At 42.9% G+C, this 22,684-nt stretch overlaps 1 protein-coding gene across 1 annotated transcript; it reads left to right on the top strand.

Annotated features, from left to right (window-relative positions):
• The first annotated feature begins 12,075 nt into the window (after nt 1-12,075).
• Nucleotides 12,076-21,444, top strand: LOC118083211 (sphingolipid delta(4)-desaturase DES1). The gene is made up of 3 exons (XM_035111422.3): nt 12,076-12,297; nt 18,021-18,763; nt 20,118-21,444. Exons 1-3 carry the CDS (start codon nt 12,216-12,218, stop codon nt 20,262-20,264), a joined length of 972 nt encoding a protein of 323 aa, XP_034967313.1. The 5' UTR covers nt 12,076-12,215; the 3' UTR covers nt 20,265-21,444.
• The last annotated feature ends 1,240 nt before the right edge of the window (nt 21,445-22,684 follow it).

The raw sequence follows: 22,684 nt of genomic DNA, 5'->3' as shown, positions 1-22,684 counted from the left end.
TGCCTCATTTCCTTGTGTGGCAAGTTATTATTTGCCAGCAAGTCAATACATTTCCTTTAGCCATTCCTAAATTATTAAATCTCATTTCTATTATAATGGAGTGTATGTTAGGGGATCCTAAACCTTTGCTGCCTTGCGGGATATTTTAGGAAGAAGAAAAGGTTAAGGAGTAAATCCTTCACAGATCCGGAATGGAGTCCCTAAACTGGTTGAGTGGCGCCTTGTACACCTTCTTCTGGCAACTCCTGCAGCCAAGCTGGTGCCAAATGTATTGCTCTGCTTTCCTTGGCTCCACATTAGTGAGGCTGAGAGGGTGGTCTTGTTGTTTGGCCAGTCCAGGACCTCCATACACATCTCTTAGGCTTGTGCCCCTGGGAGGTCACTTTGGTGCTGCTAATGCAGTGGTTTGACTTCACCCCTGGAGGCGCACTCCATTGTCCCCTGAGACAGATGGATGCCAACAAAAAATATAATGATCTAACATGTATGCCAGCAACTTAATTCCACAGTATGTATTATTTCTCATTTCCTCCTTGTGCTTATAAAGAAAGCAGTAAAGAAAGTGATTTGTTCCTATTTGACCATTAAGTCTTTCTCAGATTACAATTTCTGGTGCAAGAAATGTCTCGTGATTACTGTTTTGTGTTTTTCTGTTTCCTCACATCCCCTTCAGGGGATAGAAAGGTTCAACCTTCCTTTACTCATGAGGCAACTCTTGAAAGGATGGAACCAAAGCTGTCTCCCACACCCCAACACCATGTGATGTGTTTGAAACAAGATAATCCAATGATATAATCAGACTTGCTCCAACTATTTGAATAGTAGTTAAAAATTGGCAGCAGGTAATAAACGCTGCAGTTAGGAGAATTAAGTTTAGACCTGATCTGTTTTATTTAGAACACATACCATTCTCAAGCATGGTTGGCCCTTTTATGGGAAAACCTGAGACCATTGTTTCTCCATACATTATGTTGTTGTTGTTGTTGTTGTTGCTGTTGCTGTTGTTGTTGTTAATACTCCACTTTTCCCCCTGACAGGCAAATTACAGATAAAAATAAGAACAGCTAAAAACCTAGAACCTAGGGGAGGGTGGAGTAAGCTGGTGGCAGAAAGAATGGAAATGTTGGAGGGGTCAGGGTTGGTGGAAACTCCAAAAATGGAGATTGCAGAATGCACAAAAAGTATACATTGGCCTTAGTCCCTTATAGGGTACATAAGAGCCTTACTGAGTTCTCCATCGGTAAGAGGAAATGACAGAGCCAACCAGAGAATATTGAGGAGCAAAGCAGCTAGTAAGCTTGATCTTTATTGACTGTTGCAACAGGGTCTTCCCTCATGGCAGGACAAAGGAGAAGAACCCCGAACAAAAGCCTGCCCACCCTTATATAAACAATTTAAAATTCCCCCCTCCAATCAGAGCCACCTCTAGAAGCGTCATACATACATCATACATACATCACAGAAGGGGTGCAGCCCAAGACCAACCCCAAGGCACACCATCCTACATCATAGAAAGGAGCTGTCTACAGCAGAAATCTGAGTACCTTGTTTATCTCCTGTATGGCAAGTTACCTGTTAATGTTGGATTACCAGGGGGCCTAGCCAGTGTTTTGAAATGATAAATACTTAGTTCCTGAGCCAGGACACAGACTCACACCCTATTCATATCTTAAATGTGCCCTTAAGGCAGGATCTGTGAGCAGAGAGACAAAGGGGAGGTTTTTTTCATTTCCTCCCTCCTCGCACAGAAATATTTGGTCAGTTTGGGAGTCAAAATGGTTTTCAGGCCTGTCTTCCCATACTTGTTTGCTTGGTACATTTATGAACATTTATTTTATATATATGACCTTAAAATTCCTACAACAACATTTCCTACAAAAGAGACACAGAACACTTGATTCCTGAGTATGCTAAAGCTATCCAATGAAGCCGGCACAATATTTTGCACCAGTCCTGTTCCCAGGGGCATTGTTAGGAGTGGTACATGTGGCTGAGTCCTGGGTTTTCTACTCCCTCTGCCCCTTTGAAGACGAATGAAAAAAAATTAATTTGTTCATAGGCCACTATATTAGTTTCCCAGAGGCATCTAAATTAAAATATGCACTCTTCAAGCAAATATGTGCTTGAGTATTTTAAAGTACCTAGTCATGCTTCAGCCTCTTCCATAGAATTTATTCCAGGGCAGTTTATAAGGTTATTATTATTTTTTTAATATTGTGTGACAGCAAGGAAAAGAAGACAAGATTTAGGAATGGATCTTAGCAAAATCTTAGCGCCTGATTGCAACAGAAGAGTGAATGGAATATAGATGTACAGTAGGGAAGTGGGATGGAATGTTGGGTGGAGTTAAAATGAGAGATAGGCAGAGAAATTAGAGAATGGAGGGTGGATGTGGGAACCAGAGAAAGGCTGAAGGGAAAAGCAACAAGAGTGATACATACTGGTAGTTAAAGTGCATGAAGAAGAATTAGGATAATCGGTCTGGTTAGGTCAGGAAGCTAAGAATCCTGTAAGGATGAAGTATGTGGGTGGTGCTGTGGTCTAAACCACTGAGCCTCTTGGGCTTGCCAATCAGAAGGTCAGCGGTTTGAATCCCCGTGACGGGGTGAGCTCCCATTGCTCTGTGCCAGCTCCTGCCAACCTAGCAGTTCAAAAGCATGCCAGTGCAAGTAGATAAACAGGTACCACTGCGGCAGGAAGGTAAATGGCCTTTCTGTGTGCTCTGGTTTCCGTCACAGTGTTCCGTTGCGCCAGAAGTGGCTTAGTCCATGTTGTGTTATTATGTACACATCGGGATGGTGGAGGTTAGAGCAACATGTAATGTATTGTCTGTTAACCATATTTTTCTATGCAAGTTGTAAGCATGAAGACTTCCCAGATGCTGATATGTCTGTCACCAAAATGGTCAAGTACCAGTGTTCAGAACGTTGCAAATGGGAGAAAGTTGGTGTTGTCAGTGACACATACCGGTAGTATACCCGGAAAAAGTCTATAGATACCAGTGACAGGGTCTGACATGTGGGTTCCAAAGTCACACACACACACAGAGAGAGCACAATGCTCAGCAAACATACGGTAGTTTGCAAGTTTTTCCCTGGATAGGGACAGTGACAGACCTGGAAAAAGCCAGATTGCCAGTGAGTGCATCTGACATGTGGGTTGGGAAAGTCACAAAACAGGGAGCATAACTTCTTCCTGTGGTATTGAGGCATGTACAGAGTACTAAAGCTTCATACCAATTTGTTTATACTCTGTTGAGTGCAGTGCAGCGTGTGAATGAGTTAGACAACCCCATTGCTGGTGACTTACATAGTAAGTTTTTCGCTGTTATAAACAGCAGATGTGCTCACAAGAGTTTCCACTGCCATAGTGCAAGAGTTTGCTAGCACAGTTGCTAAAAGATGGCGCTGTTTGTAGGCGGCTCGACACACAAGGGTATGTGTATGCTGAAGAGTTTGCTAACACAGATGTTTTGGATTACACTGTTGTAAGTAGCTCACCACAGGTCTCAAAACCCGGAGTCCAGAGAAGGGTACAGAGTTTGTCCTCAAGAGACAGTGAACCATGCCCAAAGGCTGTATGGGTGAAGATCATTTTTCCTTGGAGAAGGAAGCTGGACCACGTCCAAATGGGCGTGTGTACCAACAAAGCCAACTGTGCAATTTCCTGATAGTCAAAGAGCTATGAAGCCATGACTTATCAGAAGTGCAAGATGGTATGGCCAATGCCAAATCCAGTTGCAGGTAGTTCCAAAGGTGAACTGCAGCACAGGGCATAAACCGGGGGAGGTTGTTGGGATTCATTCCCTGTCTGCAGTCATAGGTTTATTGTGTATCATATGACTGTATGTGTTTTCATTCCCACAGAGTGGAAGTGACGTAGACAGGATGTTTATCATGGAACTGTTGTTCCTTTGTTCTTTCTCTTTACTGGCTGTGATGCCAGAGAGAGGGAGCCATGATGTAGAGCTCCCAGTTTGTTTATATGTAAATAAAGCAATTAAGCCTTATTTACTGACTTGTGTGTTGTTCATCACGTTTGTGAGAGCAATCACATATTTGGCCTGTGGGACCAGTCTAACAACTGGCCCCCGGGATGGCCGATTTACTGACAAATAAACCATGAGTTTGACCAAATTGCGGGAGGCAGTGCAAGACAGGAGTGCCTGGCGTGCTATGGTCCATGGGGTCACGAAGAGTCGGACACGACTATAAACGACTAAACAACAACAACAAACCATGATCCTGGGTTTGGACATAACACTAAGCCAAACCATGGCTTTGCTTACAGCAGTGTAGCAGCAGGACAGAAAGAGGAGCAAAGTAGCTGTGAACTTCCTTCTGGAAGTCCATGTTTGCTCATTTGTGCTAAGCCATAGTTTGGCTTCATGTCATAAGCAAATGTGGCTGGCATGTGGTATCTGCTGTCTTTGCACCAGGCAGGCAAGTCGCCATGTGGTCTGCATGTTGTTGTTTAGTCCTTTAGTCGTGTCCGACTCTTTGTGACCCCATGGACCATGGCACGCCAGGCACTCCTGTCTTCCAGTGCCTCCCGCAGTTTGGTCAAACTCATGTTGGTAGCTTCGAGAACACTGTCCAACCATCTTGTCCTCTGTCGTCCCCTTCTCCTTGTGCCCTCCATCTTTCCCAACATCAGTGTCTTTTCCAGGGAGTCTTCTCTTCTCATGAGGTGGCCAAAGTATTGGAGCCTCAGCATTACGATCTGTCCTTCCAGTGAGCACTCAGGGCTGATTTCCTTCAGAATGGATAGGTTTGATCTTCTTGCAGTCCATGGGACTCTCAAGAGTCTCTTCCAGCACCATAATTCAAAACCATCAATTCTTCAGCGATCAGCCGTCTTTATGGTCCAGCTCTCACTTCCATACATCACTACTGGGAAAACCATAGCTTTAACTATATGGACCTTTGTAGGCAAGGTGATGTCTCTGCTTTTTAAAATGCTGTCTAGGTTTGTCATTTCTTTTCTCCCAAGAAGCAGGCGTCTTTTAATTTCGTGACTGCTGTCACCATCTGCAGTGATCAAGGAGCCCAGGAAAGTAAAATCTCTCACTGCCTCCATTTCTTCCCCTTCTATTTGCCAGGAGGTGATGGGACCAGTGGCCATCACCAGTGTTGGTTTTTTTATGTTGAGCTTCAGACCACATTTTGCGCTCTCCTCTTTCACCCTCATTAAAAGGTTCTTTAATTCCTCCTCACTTTCTGCCATCAAGGTTGTGTCATCTGCATATCTGAGGTTGTTGAAATTTCTTCCGGCAATCTTAATTCCGGTTTGGGATTCATCTAATCCAGCCTTTCGCATGATGAATTCTGCATATAAGTTAAATAAGCAGGGAGACAATATACAGCCTTGTCGTACTCCTTTCCCCATTTTGAACCAATCAGTTGTTCCATATCCAGTTCTAACTGTAGCTTCTTGTCCCACATAGAGATTTCTCAGGAGACAGATGAGGTGATCAGGCACTCCCATTTCTTTAAGAACTTGCCATAGTTTGCTGTGGTCGACACAGTCAAAGGCTTTTGCATAGTCAATGAAGCAGAAGTAGACGTTTTTCTGGAACTCTCTAGCTTTCTCCATAATCCAGCGCATGTTTGCTATTTGGTCTCTGGTTCCTCTGCCCCTTCGAAATCCAGCTTGCACTTCTGGGAGTTCTCGGTCCACATACTGCCTAAGCCTGCCTTGTAGAATTTTAAGCATAACCTTGCTAGCGTGTGAAATGAGTGTAATTGTGTGGTAGTTGGAGCATTCTTTGGCACTGCCCTTCTTTGGAATTGGGATGTAGACTGATCTTCTCCAATCCTCTGGTCATTGCTGAGTTTTCCAAACTTGCTGGCATATTGGGTGTAACACCTTAACAGCATCATCTTTTAAAATTTTAAATAGTTCAGCTGGAATATTATCACTTCCACTGGCCTCGTTATTAGCAGTGCTTTCTAAGGCCCATTTGACTTCACTCTCCAAGATGTCTGGCTCAAGGTCAGCAACCACACTACCTGGGGGTGTACGAGACCTCCATATCTTTCTGGTATAATTTTTCTGTGTATTCTTGCCACCTCTTGATGTCTTCTGCTTCTGTTAGGTCCTTACCACTTTTGTCCTTGATTATGGTAATCTTTGTACGAAATGTTCTTTTCATATCTCCAATTTTCTTGAACAGATCTCTGGTTTTCCCCATTCTATTGTTTCCCTCTATTTCTTTGCATTGCTCGTTTAAGAAGGCCCTCTTGTCTCTCCTTGCTATTTTTTGGAAATCTGCATTCAGTTTCCTATATCGTTCCCTATCTCCCTTGCATTTTGCTTGCCTCCTCTCCCCCGCTATTTGTAAGGCCTCGTTGGACAGCCATTTTGCTTTCTTGCATTTCCTTTTCCTTGGGATGGTTTTCGTTGCTGCCTCCTGTATAATGTTACGAGCCTCCATCCATAGTTCTTCAGGCACTATGTCCACCAAATCTAAATCCTTAAACCTGTTCCTCACTTCCACAATCCATTCATAAGGGATTTGATTTAGATTGTATCTTACTGGCCCAGTCGTTTTTTCTACTTTCTTCAGTTTAAGCTGGAATTTTGCTATAAGAAGCTGATGATCTGAGTTACAGTCAGCTCCAGGTCTTGTTTTTGCTGACTGTATAGAGCTTCTCCATCTTTGGCTGCAGAGAATATAATCAATCTGATTTCGATGCTGCCCATTTGGTTATATCCATGTGTAGAGTCGTCTCTTGTGTTGTTGGAAAAGAGTGTTTGTGATGACCAGCTTGTTCTCTTGACAGAACTCTATTAGCCTTTGCCCTGCTTCATTTTGAACTCCAAGGCCAAACTTGCCAGTTGTTCCTTTTATCTCTTGATTCCCTACTTTAGCATTCCAATCCCCTGTAATGAGAAGAACATCCTTCTTCGGTGTCATTTCTAGAAGGTGTTGTAGGTCTTCATAGAATTGGTCAATTTCACTTTCTTCAGCTTTGGTGCATAAACTTGGATTACTGTGATGTTAAAAGGTCTGCCTTGGATTCGTATCAAGATCATTCTGTCATTTTTGAGATTGCATCCCATTACAGCTTTTGCCACTCTTTTGTTGACTATGAGGGCCACTCCATTTCTTCTACAGGATTCTTGCCCACAGTAGTAGATATGATAGTCATCCCAACTGAATTCGCCCATTCCCTTCCATTTTAGTTCACTGATGCCCAGGATGTCAATATTTATTCTTGCCATCTCATTTTTCACCACATCCAGTTTACCTCCATCCATGGTTCTTACATTCCAGGTTCCTATGCAATATTTTTCTTTACAGCATTGGACTTTCCTTTCGCTTCCAGGCATATCCGCAACTGAGCGACCTTTCGGCTTTGGCCCAGCCGCTTCATCAGCTCTGAATCTACTTGTACTTGTCCTCCACTCTTCCTCAGTAGCATGTTGGACGCCTTCCGACCTGAGGGGCTCATCTTCCAGCGTCTGTTGTCTTTGTCCATGGAGTTTTCTTGGCAGGGATACTGGAGTGGCTTGACAGTTCCTTCTCCAGGTGGATCACGTTTAGTCAAAACTCTCCACTATGACCTGTCCATCTTGGGTGGCCCTGCATGGCATAGCTCATAGCTTCTCTGAGTTATTCAAGCCCCTTCGCCACGACAAGGCATTGATCCATGAAGGGGTGGTCTGCATACATTTCACATATCTATGTCACCAATTTCACATATCTATGTCACCAATGATCAACTGACTCACATAGTACTAGGAGCCCCTCCTCCACTCCCTACAGCATTATCCTCAATACAAGAGGATATCCTTGTGCCCCTATGGAATAGGTCTCTTTTAATGGATCCTTTCCTCCAGCCCATCCCTGAGGCCATTTTTTGTGATAACCAAGGAGCAATCAACCTGTGAGTGAGATAGGGCTATCTTGTCCCTGAAGGCAACCTCTCAAAGCTTCTACATGGGGTAGTCATCACGCCTCTTTGCTTTCTACCTGCATAGCTGTCACTGTTATTTGCTCAGTTTGTTTACTTAGGACTGGTAAGATTTCTTGCAGACAATACTTTGATTAGATGAAGTAAAATAAGTGGGGGAAGTATATTATGCAGCAGTTACTTATTAAGTGCCCCTTATTTTAAGTAATGGCTCTAATTTTTTAAAATAGGATTCTGGTACAAACTAGAAAAATATAGGTTTACTTGAGCCAAACTGAAGTAAGCAGGACTAACTACCCCCCTTTTGTTTTGTTTTTTAAAAATGTGTTTTTAAACACTTTTCTTGGGTGAAAAAGCACATACATTGTCTCCATTTTCAGATCATAAAGTTCTTTCTACAGATGCTATATTTGATGTGAGATTTTACTACTGTATACAGAATAAGGTTGGGGGAGACAAGAGAAGGGGGGACTTCTATAAATGGTTAAACTCTTATATGTTTGGTGTGATTCCTGTGTACAGCTTTACGTTAGCAGAGATGGATTGTGCGGCTTATTTATTTCAGGGGAAATGAACAGTACATTACTTGCAATGATTCCAGACCTGCTCAGCTTGTGATTTGCCCAAGCCAATGCCTCAAGTTTGGCTATCCGAGACATGCAGCCGAAATAGGTTTTTGAGCCGCTGATATACAGGGCCTGTGTTCCATCTTGGATGTGCAAGTCTATTCCATGCAGATACCACATTCTTCTAGGAAAACTCAATATACTTCATCAGGTGTGAAGAACACACAAGTGTTCAATTAATTGTGTGCACTACTAAATAAGTGACCACATGTGCTTGTTACATGTGACATAACACGTTCAATGTGCTTTTGGTTTTCTTTACGGATGCCACCTCTCTCTGTGTGAAGCGACATGGAAGAGAGGCACACAACCAGCCTTTTATAAATGGTACTGTTTCTCCCTCATTCTAGAACATTACAGCACAATGAATGCTGTCTCAGAATTCCATCAAACGTACAACACAGGTACATGCCACATTTAGAACAGGTAGTCCAAGTTAATTGCTCTATGCCTAGAGGGACTGGTTTGACTGTACAAACAAACCAAACAGTGGCTTGAAGTAGCATTGTTTTTACGGGCACTAAAGAAGCAGAGAGTCCCATGGACTGCAAGAAGATCAAACCTATCCATTCTTAAGGAAATCAGCCCTGAGTGCTCACTGGAAGGACAGATCCTGAAGCTGAGGCTCCAATACTTTGGCCACCTCATGAGAAGAGAAGACTCCCTGGAAAAGACACTGATGTTGGGAAAGATGGAGGGCACAAGGAGAAGGGGACGACAGAGGACGAGATGGTTGGACAGTGTTCTTGAAGCTACGAACATGAGTTTGACCAAGCTGTGGGAGGCAGTGGAAGACAGGAGTGCCTGGCATGCTCTGGTCCATGGGGTCACGAAGAGTCGACTAAACAACAACAAAGCAGCAGCATGCAATCCATGAGGCTATGCAGGGCCCATTGCAATGACACCAAGACTGCTGAAGTGAAACTTTCAGATTGTGTGGTAGAACTGTTTGGGTGCCTCAGTTGTTTTGGCCAGCCCTGCTTATATAACCAGATGCAAGCATGTTCAAGGTTCCTGCACCTTTAAAAGTTCCCGTAGAAAAATTGTGTGTGAGAGAGAAGGAGGGCAAATGCATCCCCAGACAAGTAGCTCCTTCCATTCTTCTGCCCCCCTCCATAGTCACACTGCTTTTTCTTAATTATCACCTATTTCTCTATGCAATTTTCAGTGGGCTTACTTCTGTCTGTCAGGGATAGGTAAAACTGGAGTACAGAAGAGAATTTAAAATTTCAACAGACTCAATAGAACTTCCAAGAAAAATAATGTGAAGGATGGGAGTGTTCAAGTGAGATATGCCTTTATTTTTCTTTTAGACATTTACAAGTGGGACAAAGCTTTGGAAATACAAATTAAAGATAATGCAAAACAAAACAGATGTATGTGAAAGGTAAGTTAACATAACATAGCAGGCTGTACCACTGGTAAATATTTACATTGACCAGTGAGTTCTGAGCTACAACTGCTTGTGCAGTCGAGAGTAAATGACTCAACAGTTCTTTATGATTATGATCTAAATTTCTATCCACAAACATATTGAACACCATGAATGCTGGAGATGGATGTATCCATTGACCAGTAATCGCACAAACCTCTTGGCATACCAACTCCCAAAACACTTGTACCTGGGGGCAATTCATCACATATGGAAGTATGTACCAACCATACCACAACCTCTCCAACATATAAGATAAGCATTAGGGTTTATCTAATGGTACGCGGGTGGCACTGTGGTTTAAACCACTGTGCTGCTTGGACTTGCCGACCGGAAGGTCGGTGGTCCGAGGTCCCCTTGACGGGGTGAGCAAGTACATAAATAGCAGATGTTGTTTTATATGGTGGCTTTAACCACAAAGCATTCCAGTCATTTATTTCTATTTGTCTAACTAGCCCTTTCCCCCACAGTATATGTAGCAAATTATTTTACTCCTTATCAGATTTAAAGAGTCACCTATAAATCTTAGAAATCAGCCCTCTTATCACTCCTGAGTAACTCACTATCTCCTTTTCAAATGCCATAAATTGATGTGCAGCAGCCTCTAAGAGCGCTGGGGATAAAAGAAAATATTAAAGTTGAGCCTGCAGTATCCAAGTGCACATTACAGATTCTAACTGGTTTCTCAAATCTTCCATAGTCATTCTGTTCGACAGAAAAGTCCTGTAAGCAATAAATGCCTATTGAGTGTCAGGCTTTAACATCCTGTACAGGAAATCTTCCTAAGAACAAAGTATGGCATGCTAGGGGCAGTAGGGGAGATTGATCTGGCCTTAATACACCCATCCTGGACTTCTAGCCATGAAATATAGTCTTAGTAAAAGGGTTATGAATCCACTCTAAAGAGTGCAGTCTGTTTCCAAAAGGGATGAATCTTAATTGGCACATGTTCTAAAAGCTCAGACTCATACCCATGAGTGTGGGCAGGATTTTTGTTGGGGGGGAGGGCAGAACCTCAGCTATGCTTTTATTTTTATTGATTTAGGCCCCTTCCTGTCCCACCTTGGCTACGCCCATGCTCGGACCCATTGTTTATAGTATCGGATTCACCCACTGTTTCTGGTATTGGATTCAATTTTACGTAATTCAATTTTATGTAATTTTATTTGCTGCAAAACACTGCTCTAAATGAGGTACCCCACATCCTCCCTCTCCAGGAAGCCTGTACAAACATGCAGAATTTTAGTGCCAAAAATACATGCATGGATTTGAGCCTGCCACATCTGGCAATTTTAGACCCCTAAATAATGAAAAATGGTGCACACTTACTTGTAAGGTAGGCATGCCCAGAATTGGGATAGAGATTCACCCAGCAGCGGCTTTTGATACTGCAGCTGCGAGACAAGAAGTCCATCCCGGGGGCACCTTCGAAGCCAGAGGGCAAGAGAAGGTCCCAAAGCTGAACCTGTGGCTTAGCAGTGCGAAACCCTTAGGGGCGCCATTGCAGTGGCCGAGAGAAATGTTGAGGAGCAGTTCTCAAAAGTGCGGAGCTGTTTTCTGGTGGTAAAAGAAGTTTGGAAACCAAGGCAGGAAAGAGGACAAAGCAGACGTGGCTCTGTCTGTCTTCTGAAACTCAGCCGGGCCTCCTCTTGTGTCTCTCGCTCCCAACCTTCAGGGAACTAACCGACTTTCCTGACTGAAACGACAGCCTTCCTCCATCACGTCACTTGCTCTCTCAGCCCTACTTCACTCCAAGTTAATAACGTACTATTACCGTAACGCAAGTATAATAAATTACAATAAATGTAAGCGGCAATTCACGGTGTCGCGTCATTATTATAATCAAGGCTAGCGTGATTAACATAAAGTTGCTCCCCTTGAACGAAGCCGCCGCGGCGTTTTACTGTGGAGAGAGAAACGCGCGCAAAGAGAAAAGCCCACATTCGAAGACATCAATTCTAAACCCCCCCCGCGCCCCGCCTCCTCCTCCAGACGCGGCTGCTAATCTGCTTCCGTGACGTCGCCGCCCACGGCAGCCAATGAGCTTGTGCTAAGGGGGACGTGGTACCGGCAGGAGGGGCGGGAGCTCCTCCTCTTCTTCTTCTAGATGAGAAGCAGCCCCAGTTGCAGCCCCGGCCGAGCAGCGGATTACTGGAAGCGGCATTGGGTGGAGGTACCTGGAGGGGTCGGACGTAGCAGGCCGAGGAGAGGCGACCGGGTTGAGTCCGCGGAAGAGCCATGGGGAACACCGTGGCTCGGGAGGATTTCGAGTGGGTTTATACGGACCAGCCGCACGCGAACCGGCGCAAGGAGATCTTAAGTAAGTGCGCACTTTCGCCGCCTGCCGCTCCCCTTTTGGTCTCGTCTTCTTTTCTCTCTCCCGTTTCGCTGCGATGCCTTTTTTGGGCGAAGGCGCTGGAGTCCTCCTCCTCCCCCCTCCGTGTCTCTCGAGGAGGCCGGGCGTGGCGGGCAGACGCCTCCCGGTCTCGCTCCTGGCCTCCGCCCTTGGCGCCCCGCATCGACGCCTCTTGTCTTCGGAGGACGAAGCCCCAACTTTCGCTTTCTCGGCGGAGTTCCCCACCCCGCCGACGCCACCGACGGCGCTCCCTCCTCTGAGTCTTGGGTGATGGGGAGAGGAGTTCGCAGGGCTGGAGGGGAGCGAGCTCTCAACATCTGGAGAGACGCAGTGCGTCACATCCGAAGGCCTCGGCCGGCCACCCGCTACGGAACGTTACCACTTTCCTTTCTCTTGATCTGCCTCTGCATAATATGCGGGGAGGTGGTTCAAAGCGACCTTGGTTGGGGCTTCCCGCAGACTGGTTAACTGAGGACTTTGCCATGCCAGCTGGTGTTTTGTGGTAGCCAAACAGTTTTTGAAATGGTGCTCTCAGGGTTTTTGCCAACATGAAGTCTTGATGGGATCTTTAGATAAAAGGAGGTATATAAATCGGAATAAATGTTGATGATGGTGGTTTTCAAATTTCCTACCGGCAGAGAACGCTCCCCAGCTCCCCATCTTTGATTCTTAGTTTTGGAGCTCTCATCTGTTTCCTGTTTCCAGGGTACATTCTAAGATGGGTTTCTGAAGTGTAGGACTGGGTAGGCCTACTAGACCTACTGTAGATATTGCCATGGCAAATGAGTGGGTAACTTGGAATGTCCAAACATTCTGTGGGTTGTGAGAGAAGATAAAAGAAAGGGACAAGTTCTTAATAACCTGCTGTTAGTGCTGCTCCAAGTGTACTTAGACAAAACAGCTAAAATATACCCCCACGCTGAAGGTGGTGGAAAGAACAAAATCTGCTTTTACTGTATAATAGTGTGGGTTTAATTCCTTGGTCAGCTACTAGCTTTTCAGTAGGCTATCTCTATGAAGGAGTGGATGGCTGTAGTCTAGTTTGCAGGCATAATTTAAAATGGTCTGCCAACAGGTTGCAAGAGGAGTCACTTTACTTTGCCACTGGCATTCTGTAGCTGGATTTAGCCAAGTGAGTGAAGTTGCTCAACCATCTCAGATTCTTGGTGGAGGGAAAGTGTGGGAGACCCTGTAGCTGTATTTGGAAGCTCAGGTTTTAGGTTGATCATAGAGGTTTCTTTCACATGCTCAGGTGTTTTGATACTCTTGGTTAGCAAATGAGAAGCTAGGAGAGTGGGGTGGCCCTGAGCATTATTAGTTAAACAGCATGCTTCTAGCCATTTTGGTTCCTGAGAAGCATCAGTAGGAGACAACGATCAAATTATACACTAAAAATGCCATTCACAAGTACATATGTCTCTTTCTATTTCCTTTGTCTCGAAAAAAATTCAGGCTCGTGGTGTACAAACCTATTATGCAACTGTGTATGCAAATATAAACTTCAGCTTATTTTAGTAGCAGTGCAGACCAATTTGTCATACCAAGTAGGAGTACTTTGACACGAACCAGTGGGCCGCACACTGCCTTGTCGTGTGCAGGGGGTGTCCTCACACTGCCTTCCCAAAGCTAGCTAAGGGAGGCACTGGGCTTTGGGAAGGAGGCACTGGGCTTTGGGAAGGAGGCACAAGGCTCTGGCAGGGTCCTATAGCCCTCCCACCTCTTTCCCAAAGGTTAAAAAGTGCTAACTAGGCTTTGGGGAGGAGGTGGGACAGGAGGGCTCTAGGACCCTGCAAGAGCCCTTATGTCTCCTTCCCAAAGTCCTGCACCTTGCTTACCTGGTTTTGGGAAAGTGGGGGGGGGGATAAAATGTTGCTGGGGGCTGCCATAAAAGCCACTTTGGACTACTCAGTTCTACTATGTGAATTCAAGTCTTCTACAGAATCATTTTTTCCCCTGTGCAGAATGGAGAGCCTCTGGGTTGCTTGTATCACTGAAGACTTTTTATTAGACACAGAGGGTGGCATTCAACTACATTTTACCCACAGTGGACCTATTAAAATTAATGAACACAACTAAGCTGGGTCCATCAACTTCAATGGGTCTACTATTCAGGAAACTTACTTTGAGTGCCACCTAGAGTGTGGAATTTAAATTGGTGCTGAGGAGATTGCTCTTGTTAGTGTAAGCCTCTTTTTTGCTTGCATGATGAAACTATCTCCCTACTCCTCCCCCTGTGTGCTGTTCTGTGGGCTCTCCTGAACCCCCCTCCCCAAACAGTTTGGAGGGAGGAGAGGAGAGAAAAGCCTTCCCATGCTAGTGGGAGTTGTTGACCTGACTCCTGCCACAGCAGCTGATGTCTTCAGCATACAGTACTCATAAAGACCTCTCCCAATAACTTCATGTAGATACTAAATAGTACTGGGGACAAAATACTGTCCTGTGACACAGCTGCTTGCGGTGGACACACATCTCCTAATGCCATTCTCTGAATCCTGCTCTGTAATGAGTGAAGCCAATGTGAAATTGTGCCGCAGCTCATGAAGATGATCCAAGAGAACAACATGGTCAATTGTATCAAAAGCCACTGAGAGATCAACAGGGTTGCACTCCCCCTGTCCATCTCCCAAATAAGGACCTCTGTCAGGGAAACTAAGGCTGATTCCATCCCCAAACTGGGCCTGAACCATTTTGGCAGTGATGCTGTTGTTGTGCCTGTACTTCATTCATGTGGATTTTATACTAGACTGCAGAGTTGTACTAAAGCATCCTGTATGTATTCAAACTTCTTTTTTTAAAAAGAAAAAAAATTTTTTTCCCCTGCCAGATGAATCTCGATAATACTTTTTGCCACTCTTTAAATTGTCCTGTCCCTTTGATCACTGGAATTGTTTGAAATAGAAATAACATCTTGGGTAATACATTCATTTTTACCACAGATATTCTACCAGAAAATGACAACTTTGATCTATTCCATATTTCCAAGTCCTTTTTGATTTCCTTCCATGTGAATTCATAGTTATCCTTAAACAAATTAATATTTTTTGATATTAACCAAATTCTGAGGTATTTCACCACCATAATTTCTGATCTACGTTGCAATTCATCTATCTCTTTCTTAACCATATTCTTCACTAACATTTTGGTGTTACTTTTATTGAGCTTAAATCCTGCTACTTGGCCAAATTCCTTGATTTTCACCAGCGCTTCTTGTATGCTAGTTTGTGGATCTTCTAATGTTAAGACCAAATCGTCTGCAAAGGCTTTTAATTTATACTCCTTTACTCCCATCATTATACTTCTCGCTTCTGACAATTCTATCAAATTCTTATTTAATACCTCCAGGACCATGATAAATAGCAGTGATGACAACGGGCACCCCTGTCTGATGCCCTTAGTTATATCAAAATTATCAGTCAAAGTGTTATTATCAATTTCGCTTTTTGCTCTGAATATATGGCTCCTATACCATCAGAAAACCAAAGTTTTGGTCTTTGCAAGGAAACACAGATTACAGAGATGGAGCATGGACAACCACCTAATTGAGCAAGTTAAAGCCTTTAAGTATCTGGGCATAGTCTTTCAGGCATCAGGACTCTGGGACGTACATCAAAAATGGGTCAAAGAGAAAGCAGCCCAAAGTGTAAAGATGTTATCCCGCTTTTTTCACACGAAGTGCCGCAAATACATTCCAGCAGCCCTCGAAGTCTTTCAAGCCAAACCGCTGGCCCAGATACTCTACGGGGCCCAAATTTGGACGGGCAATCACTGCAGAATTCTCAAAACTGTTCAATCTAAATTCCCAAGACATATTTTTGCAGTTCCACCATGTGTTCCAAATGCTGCCTTACGCCTGGAAGCAAGCCTGCCCTCTGTAGAAACCAGATCCTAACAAAGAACACTGAATTACTGGCTCCGCATAAATTTAAATCCACCTGGCCCACTGCCTCTAGTGCTACAGGACTCTCATAAAAGTGTGTGGTCCAAACTAGTGCACCAAAAATTCCTTTCTTGGGGACTCCATCCACAACAGCTCCTTATGATGGGCCATACCAATGCAAAAAGGCTAATTGGACAGCGCCTAAAGGACCTTGAGCAACAGAACAACCTGGCCATTACAAAGAAATCCTGCCCTTGGTTTGCCCTCTTTTCCCCCTCCCAGCTGGAACCCCTGTCATGCTATCTGTATAAATTAACCATCTCAAAATTCAGACGTGCTTTTACACTAGCCAGATTGGATGTGCTGCCCTCCGACGTACTCGAGGGCAGATTTCAAAAGATTCCAGCGGAAAAACGACTCTGTCCCTGTGGAATCGGCAACACAGAAACAGTGGCTCACATCCTTCTGCCATGTCCCCTCTACAAAGACTTGCGGCTTGATCTCATTACACCCCTACTCGTAACTATCCCAGGCCGCTCAACTGAGGCCACGTTGTTCTTTCTTCTATCATATCAAAATGACCCGAGAACAACAAAAGTTGCCAGATTCGAGGGTGCAATGAGACTAAGGGCTACCTTTTAAACGATAATCATAGTCATATGATCCTTTTATCCATGTTGTTTTTAATTCTATATTGAGTGTATTCTGTTGCTATGGCTGTTGGCTATGCAAATAAAGTTTATTGATTGATTGGCTCCTATACCTCTCAGAAAAATCTCACCCATTCCCATCATTTTCAGATTTTCTTTCATAAAATGCCAAGAGATAGTAATAGTAATAATTTATTATTATGATCAAAGACCAGTTCAAGATGCCAAGAGATATTGTCAAAAGCTTTTTCAGCATCAATAAACATTAATGAAGCTTGTTTATCATTCCTGGTCTCCAAATATTCAATTATGTCCAATATATTCCTAACATTATCTTTCAGTTGTCAACCATGAAGAAAACCTGCTTCGTCTTTATGAATTAGCTCATTTAAGATACTTTTTAGTCCAATATCCAAATTCCGTTTTGTCAAAATATGTTCAATTTTATTCCTTTTAATTTGGAATTGAGTCAGGTCACGTTCCAAGATAAAAGGACAGTAGTTATAGAATTAGTCTCAGCCTCAGCGCTTTATACAAAGTATCTGAGGTCTTTCAGTAAATATTCACTCAGCAGACTCGGTATTTCCTCCTTCATTCCTAAAAGGCTCCACCATGTGCCATCTTCTCCCCGCTGCCAGGACAGACTCCCTTTTTTCGCCGTTCAGCTTTACGAATGTTAATAGCTCCAATCAAAGATTTTTAGCGGATAAAAATATCCAATTATAATTCAGGATTCATTTTTAGTCCTTGGAAGCTAGCCGATTTCATTAGAAGCCAGAGACTGCGCAACGCAGGGTTAGTTTGCCTTCCCTCCGTGCTCGCAGCTCAATCCCGTTCCTGGATTTATTGTTAAAAATCCGGAGAGCAGGAGAGCACGCCAGGGCACCACTGGCTGCCACGTCCCCCAAGGTAATCCCCTTGAGGTTTCGAGGTCGGTGTAGCCTTTGCCGAACCTCTAAAAAAACCCTGCGTTGCTTGAGATTCCCTGGAGGGCTATCTCATGCTTCTTTCCAATGGCTGCGGCTCACTGGAAGTCCCATATGTATTCAAACTTTAAACATGTATAGAATCCAAATGTAAGACTTGATTGTGGCATGATCTTCAAAGAGTATTTGTCTATTGACAGCAGTTACTGAAACTTTCTCTTTTTTCTCCAACAGGTAAACATCCAGAAATAAAAACTTTGATGAAACCAGACTACAACTTGATCTGGATAGTTATACTGATGGTTCTTGCACAGCTACTTGCTGTTTATCTAGTTAAAGATTTGGACTGGAAATGGGTTATATTCTGGTCATATGTGTTTGGCAGTTGTCTTGATCATTCCATGACTCTGGCTATTCATGAGATTGCCCACAACAGTGCCTTTGGCAATTGTAAACCTCTGTGGAATCGATGGCTTGGAATGTTTGCCAATCTCGCACTTGGCATCCCATACTCTGTATCCTTCAAGAGATATCACATGGATCACCATCGTTATCTTGGCGGTGAAGGAGTTGACGTGGACATTCCTCTTCCCATTGAAGGATGGTTTTTCTGTACCCGTTTTCGAAAATTCTTTTGGATTATTCTCCAGCCCCTATTCTATGCTATCCGGCCTCTCTTTATTAATCCCAAACCAATCTCTCGACTTGAAATCATGAATTTGTCAATTCAATTTCTCTTTGATGTTATGGTATACTATGTCTTTGGAGTAAAAGCACTTGTCTACCTGATAACAGCAGCTCTGCTTGGGCTAGGCTTACACCCTATTTCAGGACACTTCATAGCCGAACATTACATGTTTTTAAAGGGATATGAAACATATTCCTACTACGGTCCACTTAATAAGCTTACATTCAACGTTGGCTACCATAATGAACACCATGACTTCCCTAATGTTCCTGGAAAAAACCTTCCACTGGTGAGTACGTTATAGTGTTTATTTACAGCTATTTACTTTCCTGGAGTTAAGCAATTTAAATGTATGGATTGGTGGTATTCCACCACAGTGTGATTTGCTGATGTAGGTAGGCAAATATATTAAGGTTGTAAATGTTGGTTAAAGTGGTTTATCACTTGATCCAAAGTATATTTTCACCAGTATTTAGAATCACAGCAATAGGCTAATAAACACAGTACCATGTATAAACTAGAATATCATATTACTTCAGACCAATGATATATATTCAGCTACTAAGACATCTAGGGAAGTTGTTTAGCTGCAGAGATGTGGTCCTTGCTCCTAACGTTTAAAGCTCAGACACAGCTGGATAGACTATTAATGTTGACTCCTTTGCACAGCCCCAAAGCTGACCTTGAAACATAACCTCTTCTATGAAACGGCCTTAGTGTTTGTTTAACCAACTCCTCTTCAAAGGAAAGATACTTTTTGTATCTGCTACCTGACTAGGAAGTTATGCAGTGAATGAATGTTGGATATTGCATGTATGACCAGCGCACTAAAGCTGCATTCTGTCTGTGCAATTTTTTTAAAAAAAACTCCTATATTGGGTATATTAGTCATTTTCAGTAGAGAGTTGCTTTGTCTTTGTTCTGCTTTAGGGATAAAAAGCACTGTCAAGTGATTGGATCAAGAGTGGAAAACTGCTGGCCCCCTGCATTTTGTGAGGTTGCAATTTCCATTCTGCCTCTGCAGGCATAACCAATGACTAGGGATTATGGGAACTGTAGTAACATCTGGAAGACCACTGGAAGTTGTAGTAACATCTGGAAGGCTCCCAATCCCTGCTTTAGATCTTTTAAAGTTGAAGAGGAATGTTCATTTTAAATTCATGATACTGTTTTTATCTAATTTATATTAGTATATCATTTGTTTCTAGTGGTGCACATAAAAACAAGCCATAGTAAATGGGGCAATGAAAGAATACAAGGCATCATAAAACCTAATACTACAGTAAATGTGTGATGGAACAAGGAATTCTTAGTTGTGGGCTGGCCGTTCAGCCGGAAAGACTACCTGTCTAATCTCAGTTGGCATGGAGTTCCACAGCTTTGCACCCATCATGCTGAATGTATGGCTTCCAGTAGTTACAAGTTGTGCATCTGAGCTACAAGGGACCTCCAACAGGGACTTCTCCAAAGATTGCAGAGGTCAAGCAAGGATATAAAGCATCAGGCAGTATAGTTCTGTGGGTAGACTCATGTGCTTGGTATGTTAAAATGAGGTGGGGTTACTGCTCCCAAAACTGGCTATTTAATGTCCAGCTGACAAAACATTTTTCTCTAAATAACATTGTGTATTTTTTTCATTGCAGCTGAAGAAAATGGCCCCTGAATTTTATGATAATCTGCCACAGTATAACTCATGGGTAAAGGTGCTTTATGATTTTGTGATGGATGACACTATCAGCCCTTATTCACGCATGAAAAGGCATTTAAAAGGTGAAGTGAAATTGGAGTGAAAAAATATTCCTCTGCCACCTCCAAGGACATAGATTCATGGAAGCTGGTACAAAGGTTTCGTTTGATCAGGATGTATTTTGCTTTGTATCTTGACCTAGTCTGGACTATGAATATATATGGGTTACAATCTAGAACAAGATCTCTGAATTAAATTTTTGCTGGAAATAGAACATTCCAAGCTATTTGCTTTATTTTGTATAATTAAAGTCTAAAATATAACTTGCTGTATGCACAATGCTAGTATTAATGTTACATAATGTGTTTAAGTTGCTACCCACTCGAACATTGGATTGTTCTTCAGGCCATTAATGTACCGGTGGTGTACATGCGCTTCTTGGTTATTTTGTACTTGCTGCCACAACTTTGGCTCTTCAATGTTTTGCTGGTGAAACATTAATTTCCAAATTAAATTGCAGAATTGTTTTAGTTAGTGTAGATGCGGGAAAAAATGGCTGGCTGCAACTCCTCCTAAATTGAGGTATGTCTTGGCCAATCCAAGTGCTAACCTAACTGATGGATTTACAATTGCCGCTATAAAGTATATACCCATTAAATCATGCTAGTGTTCATGTAACTCCAAAATAGACAGGGATATGAATACCAACTTTTGACTGCCTATGCCCTACATATCATTAAGCTAAATTATTTCCTGTAGCAGGCCCATTTTCCCGAAAACAGATCTGAATTCCCTCTTTTCTGCATCTGTACATAAGAGCTATGCCCTGCCAAAAAACTGATGCTTCAGACTAGATCTCCTGAAGTTTAGAAACAGAATAGTAGTGCCTACGTGTGTCCTAGTAACTATCCTGTGCTCTCTTAGCAAGAGCTGGAGTGTCAGTTGTTGACAGCAGGTAGCAAGTATCTAAAAGTTATAAAACATTGACTGTGAGAATGCAAGTACCTCCTACAAAGGAGTATATGAAAGCTGTTTTTTTATTTAAAAAAACCTCTTCGGCACTTGAATAAAGATTATATTAGTGAAGTTTATTTAACAAATGTGTGGAATGTTCTTGAGGAAAGCAAATTCTCTCTGCTTCCTAATCTCTGGGAAGCAGAGGATTTTCTTGTGATTATGCAATGTTTTTAAAGCTATATCAGAGATACAGGCAGCAAATTTATGCAACTTAATGCTTCACACCTTCAGATTCTTGCATGCAGCAATAAACTTTGCAGTGAGGATCTTTTCATTGTTAAGGTCATTCATTACTGGTGGATAAAAGTACAGATCCTGCGGGAGCTTGGCTTGAGTCTTGCTTCAGCTCTTGCATCCAAGATTACCTAGCCTCCCTTTGTTTTAGTCATACTTGTAAAACCAGCAAGGTAAGGAATGTGCAATTTTTAAAGCAAACATGCAAGTGTCTTCAAAATTATCCCCACAGAGGAAACAGCTGTTTTCCCTTTAGTTGTCACTACAGTGGTACCTCGGATTATGAACACAATTGGTTCCGGAAGTCTGTTCATAAACTGAAGCATTCATAAACTGAAGCGAACTTTCCCATTGAAAGTAATGGAAAGTGGATTAATCCGTTCCAGACGGGTCCGCAGAGTACTCAACCTGAAGCGTACTTAACCCGAAGCATGGGTGTAATTGGTTCCGGAAGTCTGTTCATAAACTGAAGCGTTCATAAACTGAAGCGAACTTTCCCATTGAAAGTAATGGAAAGTGAATTAATCCGTTCCAGATGGGTCCGTGGCATTCGTAAACCAAAAATTTGTAAACCGAGGTGTTCATAAACCGAGGTTCCACTGTATTTCTCTTTAGTTTGGCACATTTCCCAGAAAAAGGAAGCAAGCCAGTAAACCTGTGGCTCATTTGTGCTTCAGACTGCAAATGAGCTCCTCGCTGCTCCCCCATCCCCCAGATTCCTACACATAGAAAACTAGAATGGCAAAGAGAGATCCAGGCCAGAATGCTACTCTTGCTTTTGTTGGAATAATATGAATTCTCATCTGGAGTCTAAAGAGGTGCAGTCTAAACTACAGGTGAAACTTGGAAAATTAAAATATTGTCGAAAAGTGCATTTATTTCAGTAATGCAACTTAAAAGGTGAAACCAATATATGAGATAGATCAGGCATCCCCAAACTTCGGCCCTCCAGATGTTTTGGACTACAATTCCCATCTTCCCCGACCACTGGTCCTGTTAGCTAGGGATCATGGGAGTTGTAGGCCAAAACATCTGGAGGGCCACAGTTTGGGGATGTCTGAGATAGATGCATGCCATGCAAAGCAAGATATATCAAGCCTTTATTTGTTGTAATTATTTGTTGTTAGGCGGGTCAATTATAAATGGAATGTAATTAATGAAATGTAAAAGCGATGTTTATTTTTGTATTATTTGTTTTATTACTGTGGAATTTCCAAAAGAAAGCATTTGTAAAAATTAAAAGAAAAATAAATAAAAATTAGTTGCATTACA

This window comes from Zootoca vivipara, chromosome 3, assembly GCF_965207765.1.
Source record: "Zootoca vivipara chromosome 3, rZooViv2.hap1.1, whole genome shotgun sequence".
Taxonomy (NCBI): Eukaryota; Metazoa; Chordata; class Lepidosauria; order Squamata; family Lacertidae; genus Zootoca; species Zootoca vivipara.
The sequence above is the reverse complement of the archived record's forward strand: the minus strand, read 5'-3'. Positions and strand labels throughout refer to the sequence as shown.